This window comes from Poecile atricapillus, chromosome 4 (genome assembly GCF_030490865.1).
Source record: "Poecile atricapillus isolate bPoeAtr1 chromosome 4, bPoeAtr1.hap1, whole genome shotgun sequence".
Classification (NCBI taxonomy): Eukaryota; Metazoa; Chordata; class Aves; order Passeriformes; family Paridae; genus Poecile; species Poecile atricapillus.
The window spans coordinates 2,376,053-2,392,008 of record NC_081252.1 but is presented as its reverse complement, the minus strand read 5'-3'; the positions used below and the strand labels follow the sequence as shown (position 1 = coordinate 2,392,008).

Genomic DNA, 15,956 nt, shown 5'->3' with positions numbered 1-15,956 from the left:
GGAGGGCACGGTGACTCCTGCATTCTCAGACCATGAGCCCGAGCAGCGCGTTTGGAAGGTGATGAATTTGCAGGAAGGGCGGCTGTGGGGTGAATGAAATCTGTCACGGAGCTTGGCATGGCTTCCAGCCTCTGCCAGAGGCTTCCTGCACAAGTGAGGGATGACAAACGCTCTCGGTGGCTGCACAGCTCCTGACAGCTGATGTTCACCTTTGGTTTGCAATGGAAGGAAAACTTTGCCATAAATATCAGGAAACGGAGGTTTGCATTAGTGATTAATCCCTCCAAGGACCCTTCCAGAGAAGCTCTGCATTTAACATTGGGGCTGACCAAGGCCATGCATCTGCCCTTTTGGGAAGTCTGCTTTTCCAGCTTCCATTTCTAATCTAAAACAGGACATTACGCCAGAAATATGATTATTTTATCCATGTTGGGGCTGGTGGTGCTCCAAATTTTGCATTAAGAAAATGCTGAGGGCCATAATTTCCACCTTTTTTTTTGGATGCACACAAAAATATCAGTATTCCTGATATATCAGCACAGAATGTTCTCTGTCCTTTTCTGGATGAGCACAAAACGCTGCTTTTCCACAGGAAATTTCCCAGCTAACTCCCCATGGCCTGCCACAAACCAGGCAGAGAGGCTGTGCTTTTACCCTCCTGCGATGCCCGAGCCTCACGCCTGCCAGCACGGAATCCTGCCAAAACCTGGGGTTCTGGGAGTGTCATCTTCCATGTGGCCACTAGATGGGAACGAAAGCATCGCTGGGAATGCCACGGGATGCCAAACCTGTCAGGAATGCCAGTTTGATAAAAATTCATTGGAACAAAACAACCTGGGCGAGCTGGAAAAAACACAACAAGCTTTGAGCAGCGATGAAGCAGCTGGAATGAAAGACCCCAGCTCAGTTATCACAGCAGAAAGGAGATATAAATAAATAGGTGGATGTGCTGGGAGAAGAAACAATCCTGATTACCAGTCTGATTTCTGATATTTGCCTTTCCCCCTTTAAGTGTCCCTCTCCTCCTGGAGAGCGTTCCCAGGGGCTGGGTGAGCTGACCCCAAGTGAGATCCATGTGTTTGAGAGGTCACAGGTGCTCTGATTTCGTGAGGTACTGATCCCTGTTTCCTCCAGACTTCACTTCTGTATCCTTTTTGCTGTCAAAACCCTCACCATCCTTTCTTGCTCACACTGAAGCTCTGTTCTCTGATTTTCTGTGTGCTCCTCAGCCAGGTTTCCCTCGTCCCCCTCTCTGCAGTGACCTGAAGGCTTATTCCCATGTTGCTGTGTGTATCCAGATGGATATCCACTCCCATCAGCCAGTTTTCTCTCCTAACGCTAACCTCCATTTCCCTGCCTGTACCGCAGCTCTGGGAGAGGCAGCTAAAACAACTTCTCTTCCTTTTCCTCTTTTCCAGCTTCCTCAGCTTCTCACTGTAAAGAAGGGCATCCAATAACCAGCCCAACAAACCTGACCAGAAAGAGACACTGCCACAGGACACTGGGAACAAATGTCCATGGACAAAGCGTGGCTCCAAATTGTGGCTGGTGCCTGTTTGCTACTGTATCTCATCTCCTAAATTCCAACTGGGTTTTCCTATCGAGAGGGTGATGCCCGCTGGTGACTGGGTCAGAAGGATCAGACTGCCATCCATCAGGGTAGGGCACAGAGATTTCTCAATATTTTTTGATCAGTTTTCTTAATCTCCAAGTTTGCTGGGAAATCTTTTAATCACATAGGATGGGATTATACCATGGGAGTGTTGGGGTAATTTAGGTTTGGCACAGGCTTTATTAAAATAATGATGTCTATTTGTGCAAGACTGAAGTTCTACTTTTACTGATGAAACACCACCTATCCTTCCTTATGTCCATCCTTTCTTCCCTTCTTCCATCTGCTCGTTGGTCCATCCACCCGTCCTTTCTTCAGCATAGACACAAAGGATGACTGCCACTGAGCCAGGTCAGCTATGGGGTGAGTACATCAGCTGGGAGTCTTTCCAGCCCACTTAAGCTCCTCTCTCCTCCCCGAGCTCCATCGCTGCCCTTCTCACGAGCAGCCCTGGGATGAGGTGCCAGATGTGCAATCCGAGGCTTGCCTCAGGAGGGACAAGGACCAGTTGTCCAAAGGTCCTCCGCCTGTGTGATGTAAGCAGGACAGTCAGCGAGGCTTCCTGGGCTCTGCAGCTGACGCACCGCGAGGAAAGCCGCCGAGGGGAACACGTGAGTGCCAAGGCGCTGGGATTGCCCAAGACAATCTCAGGAAGGGAGGCTGCACACGAAGGCTGTGGGCCTGGGGGGACGGGAGGGATGGCTCTGGGCCGCAGCTGCCGAGTGTACTGCTCTTAAACACTCCAGAGACACCGTGCAAGTGGCACTTCCAGCTTTGGAACCTAGGCACAGACACTGAAAATGTTTGTCCCTCAAGAAGGGATGAGGTGCTGGATGGCTTAGGCTGCTGTGAGGACTCACGCTCTGATCTCTTTGCAGTTCTGTGGTTGGTGGCTGCTTTTGGAAAGATTTTTCTTCTAATGCCCTCCTAAAACAAGTCAGCCGTGTGGTGACCAGGGGAAGCAGCACCAGTGATGTCTTCACAAAGCCAGAGCATTTTGCAGGGTTTACAGTGAGCTTTCACAGGAGTGCAATCATTCCAGAGGACACCAGGAAGGAGTTGTTGCTGTTGCTTTCTAGGTCAGACAGCCCCAGGCCTGAAAACAAGCATCAGCTGGCCTCTGCCTGAATCCCAACAAGCATCAGCTGGCCTCTGCGTGAATCCCAAGAGGCTGGGATGAGTTTCAGATAAAATATACAGACCTGCGAGCAAGAATCCCAGGGCAGGGTTACCGAGAGGGCAAATCTGGGATGAGACAGGTTTGAAAAGGATAGGGAGATGTCAAACAGAGTACCCCTGCAGCTATGGGAGCTGTCCCAGGCAGAAACCCTGCACAGTGACATGTTCCTGGCCCTGAGGACAGGCTGATGGTCACTTGTCACCTACCTGTACGATGAGCAGGTCATCAGGTGGGTTTCTCCAGCACCAGCCTCTAGTCCCTGCCCTCCACCCCCTCTGCTGTGAAGCAGTTTGTCATGGGCAGGGAAAACTGCCCTGGCAGGAGCCTGTGACACTCATGCAGCAGGCAAAGGCATTGTGTCAGGAAGGCTTTGGCAGGGCCACCTGGGAGCCACACCACGAGTGCTCTCACCGCAGGAAAGAGGCAGCCAAAGGTGACTCTGACAGTGGGTGGTGCAGGTGAGGAAGAGCTGCACCAGAGGGACAGAGGTGGTGCCAGCAGAAACCATGGAAAGAATGAGGGAGGTTCATTCTGAGACAAATTATTTGGGGTGTGTCCCCAGGACCCGGCTGTGTGGTTGCTGGACTGGCAATCTACGTCCAGCCAGCACAAGCTGTTGAGGTGGCAGGCTGGTATGTGGCCCTAAGCTCTGGTTTCTCAATCGTGTGCAGGAGTGAGAAAAACACAGCTGCTGTGGGCTGGGAGTCAGATGAGCAACAGGATAGGTGGAGAAAGCCCAAGCCAGGATGGGGACAGTCAGCTAAAAGTTAAGACAGATTAACAAACTCCAAACAAATCCTGCACAGGCCTGGAAGTGGACTACTCCTGTTAGATGTGTCTGACCCCAAGCGTAAGGCACGACAAACCCCAGGCTGCTGCTGTTACTGCAGCTGTAACCTTCTGCAAGAGCAGCAAGGGGCAGGCATGTCTGCTGCAGCAGAGAGGTGTGTCTGCAGCTCCAGGGGCTGCTCAGGTCCCCTTCTGGGATTCTCCAGCCCAAGGGAGCACAGGAGCAGAAAGGTCAGAGTCTGGGGGCCAGGCCTCTGGGCTGAGTCTCCCCAGGAGTCCAGGAAAAGTTTCTGGAGGATCAACAGGGATGGGCCAGAGTAGTTCACAGACAGGCAGGGAAGCCTAAGGGGGAAACAAGATGTGTCACCACATATCCTAACTGGGTCACAGCAAGAATGGAAGGAGGCTTCAAGAATCGATTTTTGACGCATCTTCCCACTGGGAAAGGCTGTGTAACAATGAGGCTGTGGCTGGGATTGCCATTAGCTGCTACCAGTTAGCCAGCAGAACAGGTTCCTGTGTCACAACTGGATTACAGGAGAAGGAGAGAGGAAGTGAAAAGCTGAAGAGCAGCTAATAAGGGCCCTGTGACACAGAGTTAACCCAGTTAACTGGCAATGACCAACAATCCTCTTCTAGCTCAATGCTGAAGGGAGACACGAGGGTCCAGGCAGAGCAGGGAAAACTTTGCACCGACCAAACTCATCTCAGCCACTGACTGGCCCTGACCGAGGGCTGGGTGAAGACAGGCCTGTAGCACTGCCAGCCACGAGCTCTCAGGTCACCTCAGAAGGTGGCAGAAGGTAGCCACAGGCTACCTGCACAGACCCAGCACAGCAAGCATAATCCCTACGGGATATCCCACTGTTGCACAAGGCAGGGGATCACCGGGCTCACACCCACGAGCACCCAACGACGCAGCCCAGCGCAGCCTGCTTGGATGGCAGGCACTGACCAGGAATGACGTCAAGGTTGGGCCTTTTCTCACATCTTCTCAAAGGGTCACAAGGGATGGGATTAGCCAGGATGATTCAGCTGCTGCAAGAACCCTTCCCGTTCACAGGCAAGCCAACAGCTGGGCTTCAGCTAAACTCAGCAGGATATTTTATCATTGTTTTAGGCCAACAAGATATTTATGGCAGAACTCAAAAATTTTCCTGTACAATGGATGCGGTGGCATAAACTCTGTGAGGAGGATTCGTGCTTGGATAATTGTAATGGATAGTTAAAGCTATCCATTGGAACTAAGGTGCATTGATACACTTTATTAATAATACTGTGGTTTCTCTCTCCAGGAATAACTGCTGAGGCTTCAAAGACACTGCTCAGTCAAGCCACACTGGATTTCACTCTAAGCTCACAGAGTCCAAGCATTAATCCAGCACTGCCAAACCTATCAATAACCCAACTCCCAAGTGCCACATCTACTCGTCTGTTAAACCTCTCCAGGGATGGGGCCTCCACCACTGCCCTGGGCAGCCTCTGCCAGGGCTGGACAGCTGTCAGAGTGAAGAAATTTTCCCCAATATCCAATCTAAACCTCCCCTGGCACAGCTTGAGGCAGTTTTCTCTCATCCTGTCCCTGTTCCCTGGGAACAGACCCCCCTGAGCCACCCCGGCTGCCCTCTCGTGTCAGGGAGTTGTGGAGAGACAGAAGGTCCCCCCTGGAGCCCCCGTTTCTCCAGGCTGAGGTCCCCCAGCTCCCTCAGCTGCTCTTCATCAGATGTGTGCTCCAGACCCTTCCCCACCTCCCTTCTCTGGATGTGCTCCAGGCTCTCAATGTCTTTCCTTCCAGGAGGATTTGTCGATAAAGGTACGAAACAGGATGGGTTGCAGTTGAGTCCTGGGGAACATCCCCTGTGACAGGCTGCCAGCTGGTGGGAACTGCATTCACCACCACTCTCTGGAATCAGCAGACATTTTGACTTTGTCTACAACTTTTATTTCAAGGAATACAATTGCTTTGAGTATATTCACAAGAATAAATATAAAATTCTTCTCTCCAGAGCAAGAAGACGAGTTCTTATAAAAATATATCTCTATCCCAAAGTACCACTTAGGTGGGATTCCCTTTAGGAAATATTATTTAATAAAAAAATAAAACACTGAAAATAAAATGCTTGACCTATGCTTATTGAATCACCGAACAATTGAAATTTTTAAAAGGTTATAAATATTGTAAATATTATTAATAAAAATAACATTTAAATAGATGCTTAGCCACTGAGTCCATCCAGACGAACAGAACACAGCAGGAAGCCACAGTTTCTTCTATAGGGCACCAACTTCCTTGTATTCACTGGCATTTGTTTGTCTCCTCTTGTTTCGGTACCTGGAGTAGAAGAGAGAAATGTGAGTTCTGGAAAGCCAGTTGCTTTTGGGGACTGACGGGGGGCGGGAGGGAAAGGGAGGGGGAAAAAAGGCTGTATGAGCTCCTCACATGTTTTAAATTTCTAGCAGCTGGGCTCTGTCTGTGCTCATTTCCAGGTCTGACATGACTTGAATGCAGTCTCCTTTCTGGACTCTTCACTGAAAATTCCACACCTGCATTAAAGTCTTCCTGCTGGTACTAGGCTTGTCTTTGAGAAATCCTGCTGGTTACCATCTAGCTACCTACCAGATCTGGGAAGCTGAGCTCTCCCTCTGGAGTTGTTCCACCTCCTCAGCTCTCTGACACATGCTTACCATTAGTTTCTAGGCTGGAGAATGATTCCTGCTGCTTTGGATCTGTTCATGGGGCAGAGCACTGTCCCCCATGGTGAAGCTGATAAGGCAGTGCTCATGGTATCGCTCTCACCAGAGTGACATAAGAGTTCAACAAATCGGCGAGTAGAAATCCAGCCGCTCTCCAGCCCCTGATGCCTGAGGGAACGGCATTACCAAGGCAAGAACTAGAATTTTCCTATTGCCTGTCTGCTCTCTCCTTGATCTCAACCCTCTAAGGCAGACATGAAGCAACCTACAGAGCGCAGTATGACGGTGAACAGGCGCCTGGCAGTGCTGCTGCCTGCCTGCAGTCTGGGCTGTGCCTGTCCTGCACACAGTGTATCCAACTGTCCGGTGAGCGAGGTGCTACAGGCTACACAGGGGTGCTCAGAGGGTGCCCCACACCTCCCAAGCCACCAGGACCACGAGTCTCACCTTCTGCAGATGTAGTAGCTGGCGAGGGAGAGGGCAGCGAGGAAGAGCAGGACCACGATGACGGTCAGTGCCACGTACTCCTTGCTGAGGGGCTGCCGGACGAGCTCCGAGTGCACGCAGCGCACTCCGGAGAAGCCCACGTCACACCTGAGGGCGAGAGAGGCGCGATCAGAGACGTGGCGGCGGGGTTACACCTCTGCAGCTCGCAGGGCATCCCTTGCTGCTGGCCTGATTTTTCCTCAGGGACAAGACACTTAAACTGACCTAACTCAAGCCCACGTGGTGCTAGAGACGGTTGCAGATTGTTCAGCTAAATGAGCGATACCAAAATGCCTAAAAGGTCTTATTTCATAGGTTGGATCAAAGGAGAGACCTTGGTGCTGTGCCTGAGTTCTGGATCTCATGCTACTACAAATACAGATAGACAGGGAAGGACATCAGAAGGGATGTCCCAAGTCTAAGCTGGGTTGGTCACTAATTTCAGGTGTCTGAGGCTCTGACACCAGAGGCAGCGCATGTGCCTAACACCTCCTCAAATGCAGCTGAGCATTACAGACATGGCGCCCCTCTTCACTTTCTTGTGGGCATTTAACACTTGGCTGGGTTGTTGTTTCAGCTAAGTGGCAGTGGCAGCCAGACCAAGGTTCAGCTCAAAGCCCATCTCAGGGAGATGTGCAGGATGAGTGGGGCCCATCCATACCTGCAGTAGTGCTCATCCAAGTCCACGATGTACACGCACTGCCCATGGAAGCAGTAGTCCTTCATTTCAGGTTTGCATCTCGTTATCCCAACCTGGGCCACACGTGGGCTGTTCTCTGTCTGGACTGCAAGGATAGCTCATTAGCACCTCAGCACATGGGCAATGCTGCTCAGAGAAAAATGCTTCCCAAGGGCCCCTCAGTGAGGCTGCCAGCCCGAGGAAGCCGGGAACCAAAGATCTGGTATTTACAAGGAGCTGTGCAGTACTTACTGAGCGCTGTCGTGCAGTTCTCCATTTCACCAGGCCCGCACAACGGGATCACTGTTGTGCCCAGGACTGCTTGCAATAGGTAACCTACAAGAGAATAAAAACAACAGTCAAAACTAGATGCATTCTGAGCTCAGGATTTAAGCTGGTGGAGTAATTAATACAAGAAGAATGGAAGCTTCTCATCATGGGAGGAAAGACCTGAAGTTGAAAGCTGAAAAAATATAGGTCTGAGCGATGTGCTGCCTACATTATATATGGCAGCCCAAAGAGACACCTCTGAAATACGAACTTACAATGCAGAACAAAGATTCAACAGAAACCTGGTGTCTGTGACCACCTCTCGCCCACACTCTGAGTGAAACTGGGCAGGAACAGGCTTGGAGAGATTACGGGGAGAGGCAGGAATTAGGCCATTTGATGATTATGTGAGGTTTCTGACTGGTCTGGCATGGTACCTGTGCAAGGGAAATAGCCATGCTTCCACAATTAAGCATGACAATCTGGCATTCATCACAGGAGGAGTCCTTTTGCTGATCAAAATCAAGATATCCTTGACTCACAACAGCCCACAGGAAGAGAATTTCCTAGGAATCTGCAAGTCAGTGCAGCTGCTGACTCAGCACTCCAGGTCAGTGCTGAGCCAGGCTCAGCACCCCACCATTGGCTTCAGAGACCACAAACTGCTCGAAACAGGCTTAACACAAAAGTTGCTCTTTACCAGCAAAGAACTTGCTCAGCCCTCTCCTCGCTGAGGACAGCTGAAGGGCTGGACAGTTCCTGCACTGACACCCACTCTTTTGGCAGCTCCTTGGTTAAAAGCCTGCTGGCAAAGCCTCTAACACGAGATACCAAACACTCATCTGCCTATGGGCTAGGAGAGGATACTGACCACTTTGTGGACCCTGGGCCACGGTTACTTAGCAGAACACCAGGTTAACAGAAACAGGCACAGCTTGCAGGTATTCCACTAGTTAAATGAACATTTCCAAACAGGATCCGAAAGCCAGCACAGGTACCTGCGGCTTCATGGCTAGTCCACGAGGAATAGTGAATGTTTGGCCCGGCTGGCCATGAAATCCAGCTGGCTAACACTCCTGCTGTGGTCACAAATTAACCTGCTCATGAACCGCTTAGTCATCAGCCCCATTCCACGGAAGTCTGTAATTTGTGTCTTTGGGCTGTTTGCCTCTATTAACTTGTCAGGTCATGCGTGTCTAATGGAGGGAGTGTGCCTCCATAATTTCCTGATCGTTCTAATTCAGCTCCAGTTATTAGAAAGTTTCATTACATCTCAGGGTTAAATCTAGTAGTGGTAATTTATGGACTTCCGGCAGCTCATCTATTTCTGGGTGATTAGTGATGCAAAGTGATGCTTCCTTTATCTTTCATTCCAGCTACACACAAAACCAGCAGGAATATCTAAGAGGGACAGGGCTTCTTCCTGTGTTCACATTTTTAAAAACCTCATTCCTCCTTACATCCCTGTACACTACATTCCTTGCAAAGCTAATAAGATTTCCACCAAGCTCTAGAAGAAAGAACAAAGTCCAGGTCCCCCAGAGCCAGAGGAACAGTAAGAGAGCCCTGATGCCAGCATCTGTACCAGCTGGAGACTCCCGTACCTACTGGCATGACTCAGCAGGGCCTGCCTTTCCCTCCAAAGGGGCAGGACAAGCAAGTTTACTTTCAGGGTGGGAGTTTTTCTTTAAAGCAGCAGTTATGCTCACTGTAGATTTCAGCAGCAGCAGCAGCAGCAGCAGCAGCAGCAGTTTAACACTTCTGGGAGGCCAGTCAGAGTTGCTAAAACAGAAAGGTCAAGTGTGTGGAAGAAGAGGCCATCAGCTGTCAGACAGTGGCAGCCCAGGGACCTGGGATCCCAAAAGATGCTGGAAAAAGATTTACCGAGTCATTTCTTCCTCCCAGGAACTATGGGGGCATTTCAGGAGTGCTCCATGCACTAAGCTGCTCCTTTGGCAGGGAGGAGCTGTGGCATAGGATAGCAGTGTCCCACCAAGGATACATCATGTCACAGAAAGAAGTAAGGACAGAAATTAACAAAAGTCATGCCAGAGGTATCCCAGATGCCCACTTGTTGTGCAGATGGATTAAGCCAGCTGAGGATCTCATGTAGCCTACACATTTCTGTCACAGTTTGCACACTTCCTTGACCTGGGCATAACCCGAGCAGCTGCTTTTTAAGCTGAAGTTCCCAGTTTGAGACTTAGCAGAACCCGGCTTTCAGGTGTGAGAAAACGCCAGTGCAGGTCCATGCAAGAGACAGGTCAGCTCTCCTCTCGGCTCCAGAAGGAAGAGTGGTTTTCCAGTTAAAGGCCACAATTCAGACATCTGTGAGGGACAAATTAAAAATAACCTCCTCCTCCAACACTGCCCAAGGGCCTTCCTGATCCCAGCCATGTGGAGGTGCCTCCTCCACCTGATTGCAGGGACTCAGGGCCGGAAAGGCTGGACTGCAGGCGTGGATATTTGCTGACACCCAGCAGTATTTGCTGCTTTTGGGCAAAGTTCTTCCTGCTCTGCACTGCTCTGTTTTGCCCTTTCCCCCGTGCACATATTTCCCCTCTGACATCACTGGGAGGATAAGGGATCCACACACAGCAATGGCAAAGCGGAGCCTTTCCCAGGGTATTTATCAGATGATGCATACTAAACACAGCACCTGGGAGAGGTTATATTTTTATTCCTTTGCTGTTCATTAAGCAAACACGGGGTACAAGATAACAGTAATGAGGTGATGGATTTTCATGTGTGTCCTGCAGGAATGTGAGCATTCCATGCCCTACATCGCTGCATGAACGCAGAATCCCATCCGGCCCCACAGGTATTCCTGCAAGGTTAACACTGACAGCACTTGCTGGGACAGGACTAACGCTGTTGCTTACTTGTCCTTCCATGAGGGATGAAAGGAGAATGAGGGTTGGTGACCAGCTGCCTTGGCTTCCTGCAGCCTCCATCAGAGACAGACAGCAAGGTTAACCATCAGTTTGCCCACTGTGAGCCAGCTGGGATTCCCAGTGCCAGAATGACTGCTAAGGATGAAGGATGCACATGCAAGAGACACGAAACCGAGGACTGCTCTGTGAAGGATTTACACTAGGGGTACTGTCAAGTTTCTGAGAGCTCAATCACTATTTGAGTTGGCCTTGCCTGGCACTGAGATTGCCAGTCTTGTACTAACTCACCTGAATGATGCCACCTCCCGTTTGGCATCTCTGTGGTCTCTCTGCCACAGCGGTAGCACCTACACCCTCCGCAGGGGTTGCACTCCCAAAGCAGAGGTGCCCAGGTGACACACACCTGGAGGATCTCAACCCGTTTTAATTGCAAAGACAGATCAAAGCGCATCCCTGTCACCTGATTTTGGACAACCAGGGCATGTCTTAACTGTCTAAGGCCTTCTTTTGGTAAAGCAGGCAGGGCACATGCAAATTAGCCAGTCTGTCCCACTGGCTTTGTGAGAGTCCCTACCGCCACTGTTCAGTTCCAGAACCGCAGACTCACAGTTGTACATGTCCAGGATCACGTCACAGCAGCTCTAAGGCAACCCTGGAAACACCAGTCTGTCATGGGAAGACTGGTGCTCCAAAATTGCTACAGGCCCACACGACCATCTTCAGCACTGTACCAGGACTTCCCCTCAAGCAGGGATAAAGCACTCAGTGTGCACCCAGTCATCCCAGCAGTGCTTGCAGCCCTCTGGGGACCCAGGCACCAGTGACCTTACTCACATGCTGCCCCTGTACCACACTGCTTTCCACCGCTGCCATGGGGGCGGAGGTGCCTATGCCACAAAAGCAGAAATCCACTATTACTTCCAGCCAGACACATCGGCCTCTAACAGTCTCCCTGTGGTCAGACGCAGCCATCTTTATGTTGAGCCAATTTGCTGACAGCCAGGAGAGTTTGGCACAGGAAGACAGAAGGTCAGCAGCTCCTGGAACTGCTCCGCTTAGTCTGAAGATCCAATGCCTGCCTTCCCCACTGGGTGGGCACTACAGTGAGCACATGGAGATCGGTGTTAAGGCACCTGCAGCAACTCCCAGAAAAGGCAGGGCCTGGGCTTGTCCCCATCCCCACCACGTCCACATGTGGCTGGCACAGCACCGTGTCCCCTGAGGACCGAGTGACATCTCATCGACTGTCGTTCTGCTGCGCAGCCTCTAAGCCCACGACAGCAAGGCTTCCGTCATTCAGTAGAGAACCTCTTCCAGCCTGGCATAACACCAGTGACAAACAGTCTTCCCAGAAGCACCAAGTTGTGCTTACACTCCTGCCCTGGGAGGGGAAGGCAGTGAAGTGCTCATAGCACTTGTTGTGATGCCACCTAGCTATGACTAATCCATCCCTTACTATTAGATGTTGTGCCTGCCCCGGAAACAAAGAAATTCATATACAGATCCATGAAGACATACCAGTTCCTACAAGTGTCAGTTTTGTGCAAAGCATGGCTGACTCACAGACTACAAGATGTTTAGCCTGCTGTCCTGGCAAGTGAGATGCTGTGCAGCAGCTGATCCATCAACTGGTATGGAAATACCCGGCTAAGACGAAAGACACGAAGTCATACTGCAGCAGGCTTAAAGGGTGAGGAAAACATCTGTCCCAAAAGAGAAGCCTTGGGAACTGAGTTTGTCCATCAACTACGACCTCGAGCCCAACATCACGAGTGTGAGAATATGCTTTGTCATTAAAGCAAGGTGTGAGTGTGCCAGGTCTCAGAACTTTGCTGCCCACACAGCCCAAGCTGCCCAAGAGGGTCGGCTCTCAGCAGTCGCCACCTGTCACTGCCAGCGCCCTGTGGAGGTGTGTGACAAGGATCAGCTCTTGCATCACAGCACACCCAGGCCCCAGGACTCTTGATGCTCTAAGGATACACGTGTTCACTTGAGACTTTCAGGTAGCTTATGTCATACAATAGAGTAACACGCTCCCAGCGAGGAGGTGGAGAAGTGTCAAACAGAAGGAGGCCACAACCTGTTTTGTTATCATAAGAAAGTCTCTGCTGCTGTGAGGATTCACCCACGGAGCTCGCCCAGAGCACAGCCTGGGCGAAGGCAGCAGGGCTGGGCTACAAACAGGACGGGTCAAGGTGAAAGAGAACAGACTGCACTGGGAGCAGAGCTGGGGAGAAGGGAAAGAATGTTCACCTTCACTCTGTCAAGGACACAGCTGGGCATGGCACAAGCAACAAAACATCCTGCAACAACACACCACAGAGTGTGGTGCGTGCTCCGCTCCTCGTCTCATACAATCCCCCCGGCTACACCTGTCAGCGCCCGGGACTTCTTGAAGAGAAACCCATCAGCTTCATCTGAAGGCAACCTGAACTGCACGCTTTGACGCGGATTTCCCAGCGGCCAAAGAACGCCCCTGCCCCAGGACGCAGCACCCGAAGCCCTCCCAGCCCTTGCCCGCGGGAACGGGGACCTCGCCGCTTACCGAGGAAGAGCAGCAGGCTGCGGACCCACAGGCAGCCGGCGTCCATCGCCCTTGGTCCCCAGGGAGCAGAGGAGGCGGCAGGAAGGGAGGCGGTGGAGGCAGGAGCGGCGCAGCGGTGTAGTCTCGGCCGGCCGGCCGGCCGCACTTTTATGTGCCCGCGGAGAGGCGGGGCCCGGCGGTGACACTCGGCCCGCCCGGTTCGGGGCAGGGGCCCGGCTCGGCCTCCGCGCTTCCTGCCCCGCCGCCCCCGGCCGGGCCGCCCCCCGCTCTGCCCGCGGGCCATGCCAGCGCCCGGCCCGGCTACAATAGGTGTGCCTGGCTCCAGCAAGCAGCACTGCCAATAGTACCTGGGGCCGCAGAGTTACCCGAGCCCGCTGAGCAGTCTAGCCCAGGCACCGATGGCCGGGACTTCCCGGGGCTGCGGATGCATCCTAGGGCACCACCTCGGGAGCGCCGTCTCCTCTTGCCCTCAGAGCATCCGTGCGATACCCAAGGAGACCCTGCGGACCCGGAGCCAGCTGGCCAGGCGGGTCCTGTCGGCACACAAGGGACCGCCGGGCCATCGCACTGCCACAAACGCCACCTGTGCCTAAAGCAAGGCTTGGCAAACACCCCCGGGTGGGCAGCTGGAGACTTGCTGGCCTTATCTCCCATCTCCTGACATTTCTGAAGTGACCCTCAGCACACACGTGCAGCTGCCAGGGAGCCCCGGAGCTGGGGGCAGAAATGGTTTATTAAGTTACAGCACAGGCACCAGGAATGCCAGCACCTCACCTGGCACCTGGGCTGGCCACAATGGTCTTGAGCTCAGGGGCTGTGCATGCCAGGCTCCCCCTGCAGCCCTTGGGCTCCTCACGGCCCAGCAGCACAGGCAGTTCCTGGAAGCTACACCTCTATCACTTACAAGATCCTTGAAAGAGCTGCCAACCACTTACAGCTACTTTTCTAAAACTCCCTTTCCAAGCATCCAGTTGAAGCCCACGCACTCTGTGGCTATTTTAGGCAAGACCTCGTCCAGCAGTTACATCCCACCATTGGATGACTGAGGGGTCCCACCCACCAAATCCCTGCTGCACACATTTGCCTAAAATATGAAGTGTGTTCCATCTCAAGCAGCTGCTCAGCAATGACGGTTTGCTCCTTTACCTTTTAAAGGAAAAGCCATCTTCCCCTGCCATAGCACTCTCCATAAAGGCACACCGATACCCAGTTTATTGTGTCACTGATAAGCCTATCACACCGTGAAAGGAACCTGAGTACTGGCACTGAGCTGATGACTCAAGTGTCCCCAGTTTCCCCGTTTTATAAGCAGTTATTGGTACAAGAGAGGTAACTCTAGAACGTACTGCAGAGCACCAGCTACCACAACTCCAGGTTCAGAATGCCGTTCTAAGTAATGAGGACATTCATTCAGAGGGCTGCAGTAGATCTGGTACTCAAAAATCATACTCCTGATTTGCAGAGCATTTCCTTAGGTCTACAGTGGCATGGAGATGCTGAAGTGAAAAAAGGCAGCATGTTGCTACAGAAGTGTGTGTCAGCGCCACTTATTAATTACCTAAGTGGCATGAGAGCTGGCAAGATAAATGTAATAAAGCTCAGTGTGAAAGTAGCATTTAGAGGGATGCCCTCCACAGCAAGTGGAGCATGATACAGCTGGAATCTTTCTCAAAGTCCCCTTTTTTCCCCTCTCATTAGTCATGGCATGCAGATGGTGTCTTTTTTGATGCCGCATGACTGTTTTTGTTGCTTCTTTAATTTGTGCTGATCCCCCTCATTAAAGATTTTATTGTCTGCTCTTTCAGGGATCATAATGAGTAAAGGAAGGAATTGCAATTATTAGCAACGTGTTTCTGTGTGTGGGCATACAGATGCCTTAAAAAGCAGCATCACCGAAGAACTTCCACTTTATAATTAATTTTACCCTTAAATTCCTGCATGATTTATCCTCTGAAAGGCAGCATTTAATTATAGACCTGTACCGGTACCCAGATACCAAGTAACGCTGACACAATTGGAGCAATTCATTGGAATTTCCTCTTTCACATCTGAATACATGGAAAACAAGTATCACGGATACATCTTTGTTTCACCTTTCTGTAATGTGCTTTGTTTCACAGCGCCTGCCTTCGCATCCGGCATCCCCGCGTGCGGCTTTCACCATCCCCTCCTCCACGTGGAGGATGCCTCTTGGGATAAGGCTGGCACACACCTTAAGAGCCAGTTTTCCAAGAGGCCTTGCAGCATCAATGGGGTCATTGTAAGGCAGGCTCATTGCATCCCACAGGTCCCGGTAGGAGCGACAAGTCTGTGCAATGCTGAGAGGCAGCACTGGTTGGGCAACAGAGCATCACGGGCTGCTGGCCTCGATTTCAGCCGGGGTGAACCGGCACGCCCAGGGCAAGGCACCCATGGATTTGTGCCCCTTGGCACCCAAGCACTGAGGAGCCCCCTGCATGCTTGGACATTTCAGGATCTTTTTCTTTAGCAAGTGTAACGAGAATATGAGGAAATACCTTGAGAACTTGTGTGAAAGACTTGCTCACTTTTATTACCTTGCACCGCCTTAATAACCACCCTTGGAGAAAAACTCTCTTGACAAAGTACAGAGGCTCAGCTGAAATCCTCGCTGAAGCCCTTGCAATGTCTCAAGCATTCATCTCCCCTTCTGGGACAGAGCAGCGGACTCACAGCAGTGATTATTGCAAGGGTACGGACCGAGCCTTGTCCGTCAGCGTGTCCATCACTGATGACGCACAGCGCTTTCTGTGAACAACCTGCCCTTTTTCATTTAGAGAGGAGAAAAC

General features: G+C 51.5%; 1 protein-coding gene across 1 annotated transcript; it reads right to left on the bottom strand.

Moving 5' to 3' along the window:
* Nucleotides 1-5,506: 5,506 nt before the first annotated feature.
* On the bottom strand, nt 5,507-13,306 carry EREG (epiregulin). Its single transcript, XM_058837181.1, has 5 exons — nt 13,150-13,306; nt 7,693-7,776; nt 7,423-7,546; nt 6,723-6,869; nt 5,507-5,913 (listed from the first exon to the last, which is right to left on the bottom strand). The coding sequence occupies exons 1-5, from the start codon at nt 13,193-13,195 to the stop codon at nt 5,853-5,855; spliced, it is 462 nt and encodes a 153-aa protein (XP_058693164.1). The 5' UTR covers nt 13,196-13,306; the 3' UTR covers nt 5,507-5,852.
* Nucleotides 13,307-15,956: the final 2,650 nt, after the last annotated feature.

Excerpts from the sequence above, each read along its gene's own strand:
- EREG (XM_058837181.1), bottom strand. The coding sequence starts at position 13,195 with ATGGACGCCGGCTGCCTGTGGGTCCGCAGCCTGCTGCTCTTCCTCG. Across the intron at positions 7,777-13,149 it reads CAGCCTGCTGCTCTTCCTCG|GTTACCTATTGCAAGCAGTC; the intron begins GTAAGCGGCGAG and ends ATTCTCTTGTAG. Across the intron at positions 5,914-6,722 it reads AGCTACTACATCTGCAGAAG|GTACCGAAACAAGAGGAGAC; the intron begins GTGAGACTCGTG and ends CTTCTACTCCAG.